The 18,595-nt window shown below is 38.7% G+C and overlaps 1 protein-coding gene and 1 long non-coding RNA gene across 2 annotated transcripts; one reads left to right on the top strand and one right to left on the bottom strand.

Annotated features, from left to right (window-relative positions):
- Positions 1-8,099: 8,099 nt before the first annotated feature.
- LOC149169445 (uncharacterized) lies at positions 8,100-8,506 on the top strand. The gene is made up of 2 exons (XR_016259387.1): positions 8,100-8,260; positions 8,339-8,506. It is a non-coding gene; the product is annotated as an uncharacterized LOC149169445 (long non-coding RNA).
- A 3,362-nt stretch (positions 8,507-11,868) lies between these two features.
- LOC149169444 (uncharacterized) lies at positions 11,869-14,276 on the bottom strand. The gene is made up of 3 exons (XM_089425194.1): positions 14,094-14,276; positions 12,334-13,928; positions 11,869-11,875 (listed from the first exon to the last, which is right to left on the bottom strand). Exons 1-3 carry the CDS (start codon positions 14,274-14,276, stop codon positions 11,869-11,871), a joined length of 1,785 nt encoding a protein of 594 aa, XP_089281320.1.
- Between the last annotated feature and the right edge of the window lie 4,319 nt (positions 14,277-18,595).

Below are 18,595 nucleotides of genomic sequence, written 5' to 3'. Positions count from 1 at the left end.
TCTACTTAACAACAACAAAAACAATACCTGTCAGATGGATCTGTTACCTTTGCCACCGATCCACAGTGTCTGGCACTCCCGCTCCAATGAGCAAATTCGGCATTTTCAACACAACCGAAACAATGATCTGATCACAATTGATCCGATCCACCTCTCCCGGATTGATCTGCCACTTCGTCGATCCTGCTCTCCTGCAGATCGCCAAGCGAAGTCGAGGTTTCCCGCAGATCTCCTCTAGCGCTCTTCCGATCTGTCTCTCCCGGACGGATCTGCAACTTCGTCGATCTGCACCATTTGCAAACCGCCAAACGAAGTTCACACTATTCACAGATCCCCTTGGTGCTACCCCGAGCGACAAATCCACGCTAATTAAAAATCGGTGTAAGTATTTTAATTGGCGCGACTTTCCCGGTAAAATCCCGTGCTAATCGGGTTTTCTGGCGCTTTAGCACGATTTATCCCTTAAAATCCGTGCTAATCGGGCTTCTGGCGCGACTCTCAGCGCAAAATCCGTGCTAATCGGGCTTCTGGCGCGACTCTCAGCGCAAAATCCGTGCTAATTGGCCTTTCCACTCAGAAAAAAAAAAATTTCCGAGTCCGAGCCAGGTGTTCTGCAGTCCACCTGCTCAATTGAGCACAGGGCTCTCGTGTACACACAGCCACAAAGGCACTTCAAGCCACACAGGCTATTCCAGCCACACAGGCAATTCCACCACACAGGTGACAAAAGATCAGGCTCACTCAAGCTGAGCTCTGATACCAAGATAAAATGTGAACATAATTGAAAAGAAAGAGATGTAGCTCTCAGGTGTGGCCTGCACCTGAGGTCTACACTCACAAAACTTGAGAGATCACTCTCGTCCACTCTATTCACCCATCAATCAAAGATTAAATCATTAAATACAATACTAGGAAATAGGAAGTTGCACCCAAATCGCATAGCTATAGGAACTAATCCTAAACTAGGGAGAAAGTTACAACAACGTAACTATTTTCTCCATTAATATCAAAATAATATTAATTATTCTCAACTCATTGAACTACAAAATATTTGGTTTAGTTATCCATCTCAAAAACAAATTGTCTTTCAATATTTTTACCTTTCGATTCATGCTGGAAAGACAATAACACATGTTGGTCATAACGGATTTGGAAAAAGAACAATCATTTCCATATTTAAACGCTTCTATGATCCCTATGCAGGTCATTTTCAACCCTCTCCTATTAATGAAAACATCTCTCAATAGCTACTCTCTTTTCCAAAATAGACAAATACTAGACATCATTCAACAGATAGAAGTGAAATATGAGAAAAATTCCAGTAGTTGATACTTCCATACCTTGGAAAGAAAATACAACATGCTTAAAATTTGGTAGGTAATTATAATTACATTTATATTAAAACCAGTTCTGAAAGGCAAAATAATTATAGAATAAGAAAGTTCAGACTTTGGAAAAAACTGCCATGAGGAGTCACCAAGGAGATGAGGTTCACAAAGATAAAAAAAATACTTTGTACACATATCCAGTTTTACATATCAACTAATTACCAATATGTAAATCCAATAATGTGAACACCCACCACCAAGAATTTCTTGGCATCAGAAGGTTGGAATAGTTTCAAGGTGTTGATGATGTTGTAATGTTATTAGAAATACCCAATATGTAAGTCCAATAATGTGAACACCCACCACCAGGAACTTCTTGGCATCAGAAGGTTAGAATAGTTTCAAGGTATAGCAGACAACAAATTACAGAGACTATAACCGAAGACATAGAAAACCACTTCACACCTTGACCAGTTGGCCAAGAACAAAGGTCAAAGAAGTATATAAGATAATTTCATATGAATGATCTAGATCTCATTGAAGTTGGATATAGCACTTAGACAGAAGGATATAGGACATAAATAATCTACTAAGTTTGGTTGAGATGGATCCCATTTTGTAAAATTTAGTTTGTAGGGCCTTTGTGGTGGAAATAAATTTCACAAGTAGAACAAGAAGACTTCCATAAGTATTAGCATGTAGAATGTATGATAGCATTCCCTCCATGAAGTAAAGAATCATGGTACTTTACAACAATGTATAGTTCCTCTAATACCATCCATGTTTTGACTCTTGATTTTGTTGGATGCATGAAGACCTCATCACAAGAGTCACCTACATTCATAATCTTTCCATTGAATAACTTTCTCCTCTTAACTGCAACTCATAATGGGTGCTCATAAGAGCTTTACTTTTCAAAACCTCCTAGGATGGCACAACCATATATTACAAACCTACAAGAATATAGTGAGAAATACAATATTGGATAGAAAATTCATTTGAAGACAGAGCCATTCCATTGTCCATTGTTGTGAAAGGAGAGCTTTGAGTAATAAACAATCAATAAAATATTTGTGTTTATAAAGCGAGTTTCTTGATTGAAACCTCTTATTATGGCAACTCTCGTAAGAGACTCTGCAAAATGGTTTATGATAGGATCCTTTCTAATTCCCTCCAATCTAGCAATCTCCCTAGCAGATATATGTAAAGCGATTTTCTTGATTGAAACTTATTATTATGGAAACTCCTGTAAGAGACTCCACAAAATGGTGTATGATAGGAGCCTTATTAATTCCCACCAATCTAGCTAGCTCCCTAGTAGATGTGATGTAATAATGTTGCAGAGTAGTAACACATAAAAAATACCATTGTAATCAAATATCAAAAGAGGGTTATCCCCTTGAAAAGTAAAAACTATGAAAGAAATGTTGAAATGATACATGATGAAGATGGCCTGAAAATTAAAAGGTTTTAAATTAAAAAAGAATGCAACTGGAACTAAAATTTTGGAACGAAGCTGGAATCAAAGTTTGGAAGTTGTCTTAGAGAAAGATTTTGCTGGGAGGTTGACTTGGTGCTTGGGGGGTTTTGGGCTTTGGTCTTGGAAGTCTTCTTTGTAAACAAATTTTATAAGAAGAGAAGCATTTTTTATGGGTTTTCCCCTTGAAGGGTTTTTCCCTAAATTGGAGCCTATATCTTGTGTCTTCATTGTTTAAGTAATTGCTTGATGAACAACATATCATAAAGTAACAAAAGGCCAACACATATCACAAGCAATTATCAAGTTAAATAAAATATTCCATTTTGACTTCAATTTTCTCCTTATAAAAATGTTTGAATATTTTCCTTATATGTATAGCCATGTAAGATTATCTTATAAACCCATATTAATTACTCAGAAAGAAAATTAATTTATGTATGTAATAATTGTGTTATTATGGGTTCCATAGCCCTTACGCCATCCATTAATTCATTTTCTTTAATAGTATGTTACTTTTATGAAAGATATTCATAACATGCTATTTTTTTCTAATAGTTATACACCACTTTATCATTGTTTACTATATTAAAAGTAAATCAATCACTTTCAAGCTTTGCCATTTTCCTTCCAAATCATTTTGATTCTAACATTTTACTTTTCTACCTTATGGATTTAATTTGTTGAAAATTAATAATATTACCAAACTTATATTTAAAATTAAGGTGTGCAATCCCTACGCTTTTGGTTGTGTCTAAGGTAAATATGCTATTCTTGCTTTTACGTATTTGTTAGAGTTTACGTCTACTGTACAATTACATCCTGCAATTAAATTTTAGGTAACTTATTAGAATTTATAATCATTTGATTTCACATTAACTTATTTAAGACTTTGCTTTATGGTAAATTTAAACTTAAGTTTAAAAGCTAAAATAGATGAAAAAGACTCGACCCAATTTTGAACTTGCATACTTTTGACCGTGTCTAAGGTAAATATGTTATTCTTGCGTTGATGTATTTGTTAGACTTGGCGTCTCCTGTACAATTACATCTTCCAATTAGATTTTAGGTAACTTATTAGAATTTATAGTCCTTTGATTTCACGTTAACTTATTTAATACTTTTCCTTATGGTAAATCTAAATTTAAGTTTAAAAGCTAAAATAGATGAAAAAAACCTAACCCAATTTGAACTTGCAACAGATTAGTTCTTCTGTTAAATTGGTTGCAAAGATTTCCAGCATACAAGTAGGATTTCTTCTGAACGGGTGAAAGTTATGCAGATAAGTTAGGATATATATGTGTTTTTCTTATATAAATATTGAGAAAAATAAAATATAATACCAATCTCAAATTTACTTTTAAATACGATATCTCCCGACATCTTCTACTGTTTTAAACTGGGCTTCATATTTAATTAAAAAGAGGTTGTTCGTTTAAATTTTTTTTTGGTTTATTAAGTTAAAAAGGATTGGGAAGGATTTTGTGAAAACATTATTTTTGTAAGAAAATTTGTAGATGTCTCTGTTTTGTGGAAATTAAATAAGAGAGAAGTCATGACGGAGACATTTTTACTACAGGAGTTGTTATGTTTGCAAGCCAATTTTTTTGTTGAGCCACAATCATTCAACACTTAAAAAATGGGAAAAACCAATAGGATAAGAAAGTCGAAACAAAAAAAAGGTGTTTTTGAGATTTATTTGAAAGCATTGGAAGAAAAATGGAAAACGAATTCCTTTTCCTTGAGATGCATAAAAGAATGTGTAGATGATAACATTCTTCCCCTCATTGCATATGCAAAGACAACCAAGGAGGCTTAGACATTCTTGATAGGTATTTTGGTGAAAGGGGGAGTAATCAGGTTGAAAATGAAGAGTTTGGTGAATCCCACTTTGCTCAACTACAGAGCTTGTTGACGATAATGAAGCTACCATTGGAGCAGCCAATAGTATGGTGAATCCAATAATTAAGATTGTTGATGTTAGCTTTGATGAGAAATCGTTAGCTAATGATGAATGGTTGCATATGATGCAACCAAAACATATTATTGATGAGTTGTTATTTGGTGAGAGGAGCCAACTTGAGTCTTAAAACCAAGTGGAAGGCAACCTCTTTGAATTAACTGAGGTTAGTAAATAAGTGGAAATGATAGAGACAAAGAAAGAAGCACAACATGAGAAGTCTCTCATTGCAGAGCAGAAGGAACCAAACCAATGTGTTTTTGCAGATGTTTTGGAACTTACCATTGATTTCCAATGTGCATGTAATCAAGATGATTATGAAGAAGAGTTAAATTTCCTTGAAGCATGACTTAACACCATGCCTTGATAAAGTTTGCATTGAGGTTGCAGAAATAAATGTTAAAGACAATATGGATCATGAAAATGTTGACGATATTTTCATGAAGTGGAGTCCTGAAGAGATAAATTTTTATTATAAACTTATGTTGCAACAAAATATTGATGATGAAAAGCACACAATTGGAAAATGACATGTGGCAGTAGTCAACAGACAAGACGATTTTTGAAGAAGCTCAAAACATGCTTAGACAGTCTGGAATAATGAAAGAGGTACACCAACGAATGAAGAATCTGGAATTTGAAGGCTACAACGAAAACACAAAGCTAAAGAAATTTAGAGGATACAAGATATAGAAGAAAAGAAAATCCACCGATGTCAATTTTTTTTATTTGTATGCCTAGGTGAGACTTAGACCAACAAACATCTGAGTTTAAATTTTTGTGGTTGTAATTAAGTGGAAGTGTTGGAGAAATTAATTCCAAACAACTACTAGGTGTCATAATTGTCCATCCAAGTGTCATAATCAATTAGAGTTTAGTCCAATTCAGTTGAGTTCTAGTTTAATCATTTATTGGTGATATCTCCTATGTAATCTTATTTAATCGTTTGATAATATTGAGAAGAACATTCTGCTCCACTTCTCTCACAATTTTCAATTCTCTAACAAACCCATATACATAAATTTATATGGAATTAAAATAACATGTGTATAGAAGTAGAGAACAAAAGTGGGAGTTATATGATTATCATTAATCAATTTGTTACATAATATTAAATGCTATGTAAGATCGTTGATTGACTATGTGTTCTTAGGATTTGAATAATTCAAATTCAATGATTCATGGATGATTTTTGCATGGTGTTTTCCAAGATAGTATGGGAGATGTTATAATGTTTTGTATAGTCTATATAAATGGAAAATATTTTTTATTTATAGAAATTAAAACTATCTTAGTTTCATCTTAACTTTCTGAGAGATTAAATTTCTTACATCTTGAGAGATCTTATTTATCTTGGTGATTTATCAATCAAGAGTTAAAATAAATCTAGACTTGTAATATTTAATACAATGCTTGTGATATTTAATATAGTGTTGGGAGGGGATATTCTTGTAACAACCTTACCCCTCCTACCCCGTGGCATGGGTTGTTACAGCTAATCCAAATCCTCTTGTAGTGTCACAAAAATGAGCTTATTATTATTATTTTCCTTTATTCATTTTAATTATCAATTCTCATTCTAAGATTTAGATGAGTTCTCTTCGATCCTCAACTCATCCATAGAGTCTCCCAACCTTGAATTATATACATATTAAATAACTTCTTATATAGTGGTTGAGGGAGATATGTGAGGCATCTCTAATTGATGAGTTGTCCCTCTTCCTCGTTGTTGATGGGTTGATCCATATCGTGCTGCACCATGCCACTATACATGTTTCCTTTCACTACCATAGAGTCCTACTATGTGTTACCACATACACTCAGATGTTAGTGAACAAAATACACTAACACGTATGAGTTTTTATCTAACCATGTTAGGCCAAATATGTAATCCTGTAGTTATCACACATCTTTAAGATCATCATCAACTACATATCATAAACTAGGGCACCAGTTATCACTTCCACAAGTTTGTTTTCCAAATTTAGCAATGCATATGTATTAATGGTATTCATAATCATCATCATGCCAAAGCAAATATTATAGTTCAATCTTTGAACCAGATTAACAAAACTATTCAATATCATCATCTCTCCTCTGACGCCACACTATTATTTTAATCAACTTTTGAACACAAGAAGAATTTTTCCCTCTTATCAAGGCCAAGAACAACCCTGCCATTTTCTACTTAAAAGGGCCTATTAGAAAAAATTTCATGTTATCATACTTATAATTGTCATATTACTTAGAAATAACACTTATTTTAGGAAAACAGGTAAGATTAGTTTGTTGAGAAGATTAGAGAGTTGAGATATATTCTCCACGACAATATCTCAAATTATAAATGGTTGGATCTCACAAATACTATATATGCTTTGTGTAATTGTGTCATTGCATTGAAATAGAAAAATATTGGCGTGTGTGTGCACATCTCTGTTTTCTTTCTTGGTATTGAAGATGGTAGCTCTGGGTTAACTCCCTTCCGTAGAGCCCAGGAAAATGTGAGAGAAATTATGTTTGATTCATGACCGCAGCAACAACATCCTCTATGGAGTAGGTGAGTTCGTTCAACGAATGTGTCTTCTGAGTTATGCATTAGCTGCATCATTAGCGTATGATATTGGTGAACCCAACGTGAACACTCACGATTCATGCTGACGCCTTTGATGGAGGCTGCCAAAGTTTTGATCATGCCACCGAAATACGCTCCCTTTCTGTAGCTTGAACGTGGCATGCATTTGATCTGAAGGTCATGTTTTTTCCAAGGCATAATGGAATTGTGGTTTGCTGAAAGTCAATCTTGCTGGCAAAGCATCTGTCAATGTACGTGCTAAAGATGCTGAATAAAGGCAAACGCGGTTTGCAGTATTTTTTTTTGTGAAATAAGTGTTTAAGGGGAAATGGATATATGGGAAATGATTAAATTTTGGTTGATTGTAGATTCCCAGAATATTTCGAGATCCGATAGACATAGATTCCGTCATTTTTTTCATCACTCTGCAATCGACTTAAGCTTACCGCTTGATAGCCCAGCCCTACGAGTGACGTGGATAACTTAACCACGTGGTCACTCTACAGGCCCTCGGTAGGTGAACTGTCAATTTTTATGGGTTAAAGTCAAATCTTCGTAGATTCGACCTGCTTTCAATCTGCAAATATTTATTACCAACCTTCTTCCCGGTTGGGGATGGCCACCTGCCGGTTCGCCTGGTCTATCCGCCTCCCACCTTTGTTAAACCCTACTCTTCGCGTTTCGGGTCATTTTACTTCCTATTGGCTCAGTTAAGTTCTGCTCGGTGGGTTTTGGTGATGGTTCTCTGGACTCGAACCTGGTTCTGCTCCACGGTGTTTTCTATGGACATTACACTCTGCCCATGTCCTGGGTCTTACTCTGTTGCGGTTCCTGGTGGTTTGCTGTGCCTTCGGGCTTTCTTTGCTGTGTTAATGAGTTGCTTGGGCGCGCGTGACCTTGCTGGTCTTCGCCTGTGTGTAATGGTAAGTTTTTGGTTTTATATGCGCTCTCTGTCACCTGGTTTCTTCTGCTTTCGTTACTTAGCTGTGTTTACTGTACAGATTGACTGCAACTTCGGCGCTCCTGGTTTGCTGAGTTCATCTTCGCCTCCGAAGGTAACATATGGTTCTCTGATTTACTCTGTTCCTGTTCCTGTTACAATTTCTCACGGCTCTTGTGCCTTGTTCAGCTAGGGTTATCGGGTTCGGTCTCGCCGGTCTCCTTGTCAACTTGTCTGTAAGTATTATGCGTTTCTTTCGCTGCACATCTCCTTTTCTTTGCTCTCTGGTTTCAATCTACCCCTGGCTTGCCAAACTCTGTTCTAACCTCGCTCTGTTTTGTATGCAGGTTGACCTGGTGGCTAGCTGTCGAGGGTTTTGGGCACATTCAACCTTCGGCTCCACTCGAACCTGACTATCCTCGCAAACTGGTAGGGTTTGCTCCTTCTTTGATGTAGCTGTAGATTACGGAGGGTTTGGTAGTTTAGGTGTTAGCTCTGTGAGGGTTGTGTTGAGTCGGCCGTGCCTCTTCCGGCGTTTCGTGACTTCTGTATCTCTGTTCTCATGTAACAATATTTAGAGTCGCGGCTTTGAAATGGCGTTTTGTATTTTGATAATATTCAGGGGTTTGTAATCTGTGTGACTTGGTAACAATCCACAGTCATGTGGCGAATTTTATTAAGTTAACCTCCCTTTCTGCATACAATACTTGTGTTATTTTTGTAAAGGAAAAAATGAAACAGTGGTTGTATTTCTTGGTACCTGTTTGCCTTTGTAACAACCGTAAAGTTCTGTGCTCTTGCTTGCTGTAGATGTATGTCCGCAACGCTTCTTTCGTTGTTTCAATACAATGGGTGTCTGTAGAATGTTTCTTGTTGTAGACTTGATTTCAAATGGATGTCTGTAGGTGTCCTTCCGTTATTTCACTTCCTGTTGCAGTTAGTGCCTATTCGTTCCTATCTCATTCTTAGAATACACAGAAAAGATTTTATACATACATATGAAAATATCAACAGTAGATTATTTCATTGGCAAAATAATATAATTGTGTTACAGAGGTTTTGTCTTGCTGTCTGTTATTCTTGTGCTGAAGGGGTCTCCTCTCCCTTTGTTTTTTTTCCTGTTTTTAAATACATGGAGAGCATAACTGCTTCCCCTATTTCAGTTGAACTGTTCAACCCGAATTTTATAACTGCCATCTAGTTTCTTTTAACAAAGAGTTAACTAAATACTATTCATCTCCTAAGCTAAAACAACTTACAATTAAAATGCTCTGAAATAAAATGAAGTAAACAATAATTAAAAGAAAAAGAAAACAACAACCAACTTAATGACCTGTCCACCCAAGCTCGTAATCTTTGTCCTGTTCTGTTCTCCTTCCGTGAGTCAGTCAACTGTCATTTGTCTCCTCGGAGCTGGATGCTCCTGCATCAGGCTCCCGGGGTGGTAAAAAGTCATGGCTCCGTTCCATGAGGTCGTCAACAGAATAGCCTGCTTTTTGTATCTGCGTTGCGTTGAGCCATGAACTGTCCTCTATCGGACGGTTCTTCCACTTGACCAAATACCGCAGATATTCCTTCCTGCGTGTGCGCCTAGCTACCTGTGTGTCCAGAATCCTTTCGATCTCAAGGGGTGGTGCCGTTGGCAACTGTCTCGTCCATGAATTGTCTCCATAACTGGTGTCCCGCGGTGGTTTTGCTACTGTATTGTCTTCCGAATCAGAGACATAGGGAAACAGATCTGCCACATTAAAAATGGGAGAAATACCAATCCCGGGTGGCAACTGTAGCTCATAAGCGTTCGCAGAAAATTTTCAGATGATTTTGCAGGGACCGATCTTCTTAAATTTTAATTTGCTGTACTCCCGTTTTGGAAACCTCTCCTTACGTAAATACGCAAGGACTTCATCCCCAACGTTAAACTGAACTTCCCGACGCCTTGTATCAGCTCGCTGTTTATACCTTTGACTACTGTCTTGTAATTTCAGCTTGACCTGCTCATGTAAATTGCTCATCGCTTGAGCGAAATCTTCTCCATCAGCGCTTCGTTTTTCGAGCTTCCCCAAATCTCGTAATTCATGCACTCCTCGTGGATGCATGTTGTACAAAATCTGGAACGGACTGTAACCAGTGCTGCGGTTAGGTGAATCGTTGTATGCGAATTCCGCCTGAGCAAGTACACGGTCCCACGTCCGGGAATTTTCACCTGTTAAACTCCGAAGTAAGTTTCCCAGACTCCTGTTTACTACTTCCGTCTGACCATCAGTCTGCGGATGAGAAGCGGAGCTGAACTGTAATTGGGTATCCACCTTCTTCCACAGAGTTCGCCAAAAATGACCGGTGAACTTTACATCCCTGTCAGAGATAATGGATCTTGGAAGTCCATGCAACCGAACGATCTCAGTAAAAAAAAGATGTGCTATATAAGTGGCATCGCTGGTTTTCTTGCAAGGTACAAAGTGTGCCATCTTCGAAAATCGGTCTACCACAACCATTACTGAATCGAAGCCCCGTTGTGTCTTAGGCAAACCCAGAACAAAATCCATGCTAACGGAATCCCATGGTCGGCTCGGAATAGGTAATGGCAAATAAAGACCAGTGTTCTGACTGTGACCCTTTGCCAGTTGACAAACTTTGCATCTACTCACGTACCTCTGCACATCCCGCTGCAATTTTGGCCAAAAATAGAAATGTCGTACCTGAGCAATCGTTTTGTCTATACCAAAGTGTCCAGCCAGACCCCCACTGTGTTTTTCCTGAATAATGTTCTCTCGCATAGAACAGTTGGGAATACACAACTGCCCTCCCTTAAACAGCAATCCTTCCTGTAGATTATAGTCCAACCACATGCTGCTATTTCTCAACAGAGGGTTTTGGCAAGCCTCATAGGCCTCCTTAAAATCGGTATCTGTTTGATACAGCTCCTTTAGGTGCTCAAAGCCCAAAACCTGCATCGTGCTTTCCTGTAGAAGCAATGTCCTTCTACTCAGTGCATCTGCCACCTTGTTTGCTTGCCCACTAATGTGTTTTAGTACAAATGTAAAATTCTGCAGGTACTCAACCCAAGCTGCATGCTTATGGTTCAATTTATGTTGCTGCATAATGTACTGCAATGCAGAGTTATCCGTAAATAAAACAAACTCATTACCTAACAGATAATGTCGCCAATGCTTCAAGGCTTGTACAATTGCGTAAAACTCTTTGTCGTAGGTTGAGTATTTCTGCCTGCTCTCGTTCAGCTTTTCACTGAAATAAGCGACCGGTCTGTCCTCCTGACTAAGTACTGCCCCAATGGCTGTACCACTGGCATCGCAACGAACTTGAAAAAGTTTGTTGAAATCAGGCAGCCTCAATATCGGTCTTTCGGTAATCTTCTTTTTCAAAATCTGAAAACTACTTTCTGCTGCTTCGGTCCAGTGAAAAGGCTGGTTTGCCTTCTTGATCGTATCCAACATAGGTGCGCAGATCTCGCTGAAATTTCTGATAAACTTCCTATAAAAACTTGCTAGCCCGTGGAAACTTCGGACTTCAAATAAACTTTTCGGAGAAGGCCAGCTAACTATAGCTGCCACCTTTTCTGGGTCCATTTTCAGTTCATTTTCTGCAATTACAAAACCCAGATACACTAATTCTCGCTGAAAAAAAGTACACTTTTTCAGATTAATTAGCAGCTTGTTTTGCTGCAGCTTCCTCAACACACTCTGCAAATGCCTGAAATGTTCCTCTTTAGTCTTACTAAAAATCAAAATGTCGTCCAGGTAAACTATTACAAACTTACCATTGAATTCCTTCAGTACCTCATTCATCAGGCGCATGAATGTGCTGGGAGCGTTGCTCAACCCAAATGGCATCACCAGCCACTCATATAAGCCTTCATTTGTCTTGAAAGCTGTCTTCCACTCATCTCCTTCTCGAATTCGAATCTGGTGATATCCACTCTTCAAGTCAATTTTCGAGAAATAAGCTGCCCCGCTCAGGCAGTCCATCATATCGTCCATCCTTGGTAAGGGAAACCTGTACCTAACAGTAATTTTGTTTATGGCTCTGGAATCCGTGCACATTCGCCATTCTCCTCCCTTCTTCGGAGCCAAAACGGTTGGTACTGCACAGGGGCTCATGCTTTCTCGAATTAACCCTTTGTCCAATAACTCCTGGACCTGTTTCCTGATTTCTTCATGGTCCTTAGGACTCATACGATAAGCTGCTTTATTTGGCAGACTTGCCCCTGGTATAAAGTCAATACAGTGACTAATACCTCTCCTTGGTGGTAGTTCATCTGGAAGGTCATCCACCACGATGTCCCCAAATTCCTGCAGCAGCTTTTGAACTTCTTCGGGCAAATCTGAAATCTGCGTATGTAGTACCACTGCCTTTGGTCTTCTTATGACAACAAAATTTACTTCGCTGTCCTCAATCTGTTTTATAAATTCCTTTCCGCCCATCAGCAATGCCTTCACCCCACTGGTTTCTGCTGCACTTTCCTCTTTGATGGGTACAAGCGTGTGCTTGATCCCATCTTTAATAAACTTAGAACAATTGGTTTTTCCGTCATGAACTACAATTCTATCAAACTGCCAAGGTCGTCCCAGCAGTAGGTGACAGACATCCATTGGCATGACATCGCAAAGAATCTTATCCTTGTACCTGCCTATCTGAAACTCCACCTCACACTGTTCGTCAACTAACAGCTGATGTCCCTTTTGCAGCCATGACACTTTGTAGGGAGTAGGGTGCTTCAATTTTTTTAATCCCAGCTTCTCCACCATCTCCACAGCCACTAAATTGTCGGTACTCCCACTGTCAATGATCAGTTTGCAGCACTTACCCTGTGACTTGCAGACAGTTCGGAACAAAGCCTTTCGCTGATCCGGTTCTGCAACCTCTTTTGCTGGTTTTAACATCACCTTATTCAACACCAAAGCTTCACCTGTCTCTGGTGCGTTTTCCGTTTCTTGAGGTATTGCCTCAGCATCCTCTAAATGAGCAACATAAGCTCCTCTTCCACCTGCTGGTTCACCTTCAGGACAGTCATACGACTTGTGTCCCAATTTGTGGCAGCGATAGCACTGGACAGTTCCCCTGCCCCGACCATTTCCTCGCCCTCGCTGAGGTGGTCGTCCTCCTCTAGTGCTATTGTCCTTTTCTGCTGTTCCAGCATACTTAGAACTGCTGCCTTCTTCACTTGAACCTGTACCTCGGCCTCTGCCAAACATCTTACCTTTTCCCCTGCCAGTTCCACCTCCTCTCCTGGCGTTTTGCTTCCGGTTAATTTTCTCCTCTGCCTTCAGTGCAAACTGGTAGGCTTCATCCAACGTCCGGGGTGAAAGGATACCGATTTCATCCAATATTTCCCCCCTCAAACCATTCACAAATCTGGCTGTTTTCTCTGGGGTGTCTTCCACATACCCTGCTCGCAAATTTAACTTATAAAACTCCTCTGTAAATTCTTTAACAGTCATTCCCCTTTGTTTCAAGTTCTGCACCTGTCTGTACAACATAATCTGATAATCTTTCGGCAGAAATTTTTCCTTCAGTTTGGCCTCCATTCTGGACCATTTCTTTATAGGCTGTTTGTGAAGCCTCTTCCTCTCCGCCTGAATGCTGTCCCACCACAAGGACGCATGTCCCTTCAGCTTCGTGGCGGTGAACTTCACCTATTTGTCCTCACTAGTTTCCGCAAATTCAAAATATTTGTTTACTTCACTTAACCAATCCAATAACACGTCTGCAGACATACTTCCGTCGTAAGTAGACAACTCATGTTTTGGTTTATGACTGGACAACAAAACTGACTTCAACAATCAGAATTCCGGTGTCACCCCCTCAAATTCATCTTCTGGTTCTGCCACATCTTCGTCACTGTCATCTGCTGGGTTTCTCCTTCCCCCAGCTTCTACTGCTTCCAATCGTTCTCGCAAGACGCGGATCTCCTCACGGAGTCCCTCTTCTGCTACCCTCCGGACCGCTCTTCCTCTTCCTCTTCCTCTTCTGCCAACCTCCATTTGCTCCTACTCAACAAACCTGCTCTGATACCACTTTTGATAGCCCAGCCCTACGGGTGACGTGGATAACTTAACCACGTGGTCACTCTACAGGCCCTCGGTAGGTGAACTGTCACTTTTTATGGGTTAAAGTCAAATCTCCGTAGATTCGACCTGCTTTCAATCTGCAAATATTTATTACCAACCTTCTTCCCGGTTGGGGATGGCCACCTGCCGGTTCGCCCGGTCTATCCGCCTCCCGCCTTTGTTAAACCCTACTCTTTGCGTTTCGGGTCATTTTATTTCCTGTTGGCTCAGTTAAGTTCTGCTTGGTGGGTTTTGGTGATGGTTCTCTGGACTCGAACCTGGTTTTGCTCCACGGTGTTTTCTATGGACATTACACTCTGCCCATGTCCTGGGTCTTACTCTGTTGCGGTTCCTGGTTGTTTGCTGTGCCTTTCGGCTTTCTTTGCTGTGTTAATGAGTTGCTTGGGCGCGCGTGACCTTGCTGGTCTTCGCCTGTGTGTAATGGTAAGTTTTTGGTTTTATATGCGCTCTCTGTCACCTGGTTTCTTCTGCTTTCGTTACTTAGCTGTGCTTACTGTACAGATTGACTGCAACTTCGGCGCTCCTGGTTTGCTGAGTTCATCTTCGCCTCCGAAGGTAACATATGGTTCTCTGATTTACTCTGTTCCTGTTCCTGTTACAATTTCTCACGGCTCTTGTGCCTTGTTAAGCTAGGGTTATCGGGTTCGGTCTCGCCGGTCTCCTTGTCAACTTGTCTGTAAGTATTATGCGTTTCTTTCGGTGCACATCTCCTTTTCTTTGCTCTCTGGTTTCAATCTACCCCTGGCTTGCCAAACTCTGTTCTAACCTCGCTCTGTTTTGTATGCAGGTTGACCTGGTGGCTAGCTGTCGAGGGTTTTGGGCACATTCAACCTTCGGCTCCACTCGAACCTGACTATCCTCGCAAACTGGTAGGGTTTGCTCCTTCTTTGATGTAGCTGTAGATTACGGAGGGTTTGGTAGTTTAGGTGTTAGCTCTGTGAGGGTTGTGTTGAGTCGGCCGTGCCTCTTCCGGCGTTTCGTGACTTCTGTATCTCTGTTCTCATGTAACAATATTTAGAGTCGCGGCTTTGAAATGGTGTTTTGTATTTTGATAATATTCAGGGGTTTGTAATCTGTGTGACTTGGTAACAATCCACAGTCATGTGGCGAATTTTATTAAGTTAACCTCCCTTTCTGCATACAATACTTGTGTTATTTTTGTAAAGGAAAAAATGAAATAGTGGTTGTATTTCTTGGTACCTGTTTGCCTTTGTAACAACCGTAAAGTTCTGTGCTCTTGCTTGCTGTAGATGTATGTCCGCAACGCTTCTTTCGTTGTTTCGATACAATGGGTGTCTGTAGAATGTTTCTTGTTGTAGACTTGATTTCAAATGGATGTCTGTAGGTGTCCTTCCGTTATTTCACTTCCTGTTGCAGTTAGTGCCTATTCGTTCCTATCTCATTCTTAGAATACACAGAAAAGATTTTATACATACATATGAAAATATCAACAGTAGATTATTTCATTGGCAAAATAATATAATTGTGTTACAGAGGTTTTGTCTTGCTGTCTGTTATTCTTGTGCTGAAGGGGTCTCCTCTCCCTTTGTTTTTTTTCCTGTTTTTAAATACATGGAGAGCATAACTGCTTCCCGTATTTCAGTTGAACTGTTCAACCCGAATTTTATAACTGCCATCTAGTTTCTTTTAACAAAGAGTTAACTAAATACTATTCATCTCCTAAGCTAAAACAACTTACAATTAAAATACTCTGAAATAAAATGAAGTAAACAATAATTAAAAGAAAAAGAAAACAACAACCAACTTAATGACCTGTCCACCCAAGCTCGTAATCTTTGTCTTGTTCTGTTCTCCTTCCGTGAGTCAGTCAACTGTCATTTGTCTCCTCGGAGCTCGATGCTCCTGCATCACCGCTCAACTTTTCTCATTTATAAAAATGATTCGAGTTTAACGTCTAAATAATTTCCGACAAATGATTCAAATTTTGTTCATGGGCGTGATAAATGACAAATGATTCGACTTTTGTGAAATGTTTGTGAAATGCTTATCTGGGCATAATAGATGTATGACAAATGGTGTGAATAGAGGCGAATAAAGTCTAAATAAACCGGACAACCGAGAAGTGGAGCTAGTCACCCGATCTATCACCCGAGCTAGTCAAAATTTTTGGGGAAGTTGAAATTCTAAATGAATTTGATGCATAAAATTTTTTAGAGTTTAGTGAAAGGATTAGAACCAATATCTCAAGATCCAAAATAATTAGTTGAATGGAAGAAAAGGAAAGAAAGCGCTAAGTCTATTATAGGATTGTTTTTGTCAGAGTCACAATTTCATCTTATAGACTTAGGAAAGTCCTCTTCATGAATATGGGAACACTTAAGTAAATATTTGGGGAAAATGACATGAATGCAAAATTCTTTTTGAAATTGTAGTTATTGAAACTCAAAATGCATAATTGGGTATCATTGTATACACACATAAATGATCTAAAATCACTCATAAGGCACCTGGAGAAAATTGAGGTAAAATTAGAAGAAGAAGATGTTAAGACTATTTTGTTAAATAGAGTACCATCAAATTATGATAACACTATTTTCACCTGAATTCAATTTTCCTCTCTATCACTAGATGAAATGATTGCAACACTCTTAGTAGAAGAGAAGATGATGAAATAAGATAACACAGAGGACAACTCACATGATGAGATGACACTATTCTCAAAGGGTAGAGTCAATAAAAATAGGAAATCACTGTAATGTTTTTACTGGCGAAGACATGGACACACATTGTTCAATTGCAAAAGTCGTTGTAAAGATATTTTAAATGGAAAATTACAGGAATCGGCCAACATAGCTACTATTGTGACAACAATGATGAATTTAATACAGAGTCTCTCATGCTTTTCTAAACAACTATCGGTTATAGTATTTATTAATGTGTGTATGTGTGTGTGAAGAAATGTTGTTGCATAATTGATTGTTGGATAAGCTCTGTATTTTGACATGTTACCTTTATTATTAGAAGTGTGTATTTTGGTGCATACTGCTAGGATGGAAACTTGTCCATAGAGATATTCAATATCTCAGCTATTCTTCATGGTAGTTAAGAAATGTCAATTCTGTAAAGTTTCTCATTGATGGTCAGAGGCGTTAACAGTTCAAATGAAAATCATGTGGTAGCTCGTGTGGTGGTGAAAAAAAACAGTGTCTGCAAGATCTCAGAATGAACATAATTGCTTATGAAGAACATATTAGACTTTATATGATTTATATGTAATTTATGACTTATGTAATATTGTAAGTGTTAAGAGGGGACTTGGAAATAACACTTATTTTAGCAAAATAGGTAAGATTAATTTGTTGAACAGATTGGACAATTGAGATATTTTCTCAACAACAATCTCTTAAATTAGAAATTATTGGATCTCACAAATACTATATATGCTTGGTGTAATTGCAGTGAAATAGAAAAATACTTGTGTGTGCACGCACATCTCTGTTTTCTTTCTATATTCACACAAATGAATTATAGGACCTGCATGCAATTCAAGTTAACATATTTTGTAACACTGTCCCTGTCAATTATAGGACCTGGATGCAATTCAAGTTAACATATTTTGTAACACTGTCCTTGTCAGCATGCACTTTGCTCACTTGCACTGGCCTGAATTAAGAAAAGGGTGGAGGCTCACATCTCTGGAATTCCTCTTTGGCTAGTGGGTGGAGGTGTCTTACCTTTGGAAACGCTGGACTAGCCTGTAAATGGATGTTCTCTAAGCAAGAAGGGTGGAGCTGTGCAAGACCTCTCGAATCCCTCCTATTTTCTGGCTATGTGATCATAGGGACTGTCAAGCTTGGGTGTGACAACTGTTTGTAGAGTATGCATACAGGTTTCCTATGGTTGCGCGAAGCATAAATTTTGTCCCGTTACTCACCTCTTGGAAACCATTGTGGCACTTCACAGAGATGAAAATGTGCAATTACAGACTTGGTATATTTGACATATCTTTTACTACTGTAAGTGAAATTGTTACATGTTACGCTCTGTATTGACTGTAATTCAGAGTACAGCAAGAAAATACCTGGTAAATTAATTGTTATTCCACAGACGCATTTAATAAGCTGTGGTTTAATGTTGGGTGTTAGTAATTTCTTATTGAAATGCTTAATCGCGGTGGAAATCCAATAGATTTTACATGGAACAAGCTTGCAACAAGAACTAAAGATATACCCTGTTTTGGTAATAGTGTTGATCCCTTTTGGAAACGATTC

Source organism: Pinus tabuliformis, chromosome 4_2 (assembly GCF_031772625.1).
Source record: "Pinus tabuliformis cultivar Carrire ecotype Pingquan chromosome 4_2, CPIR1, whole genome shotgun sequence".
Classification (NCBI taxonomy): Eukaryota; Viridiplantae; Streptophyta; class Pinopsida; order Pinales; family Pinaceae; genus Pinus; species Pinus tabuliformis.
The sequence above is the reverse complement of the archived record's forward strand: the minus strand, read 5'-3'. Positions and strand labels throughout refer to the sequence as shown.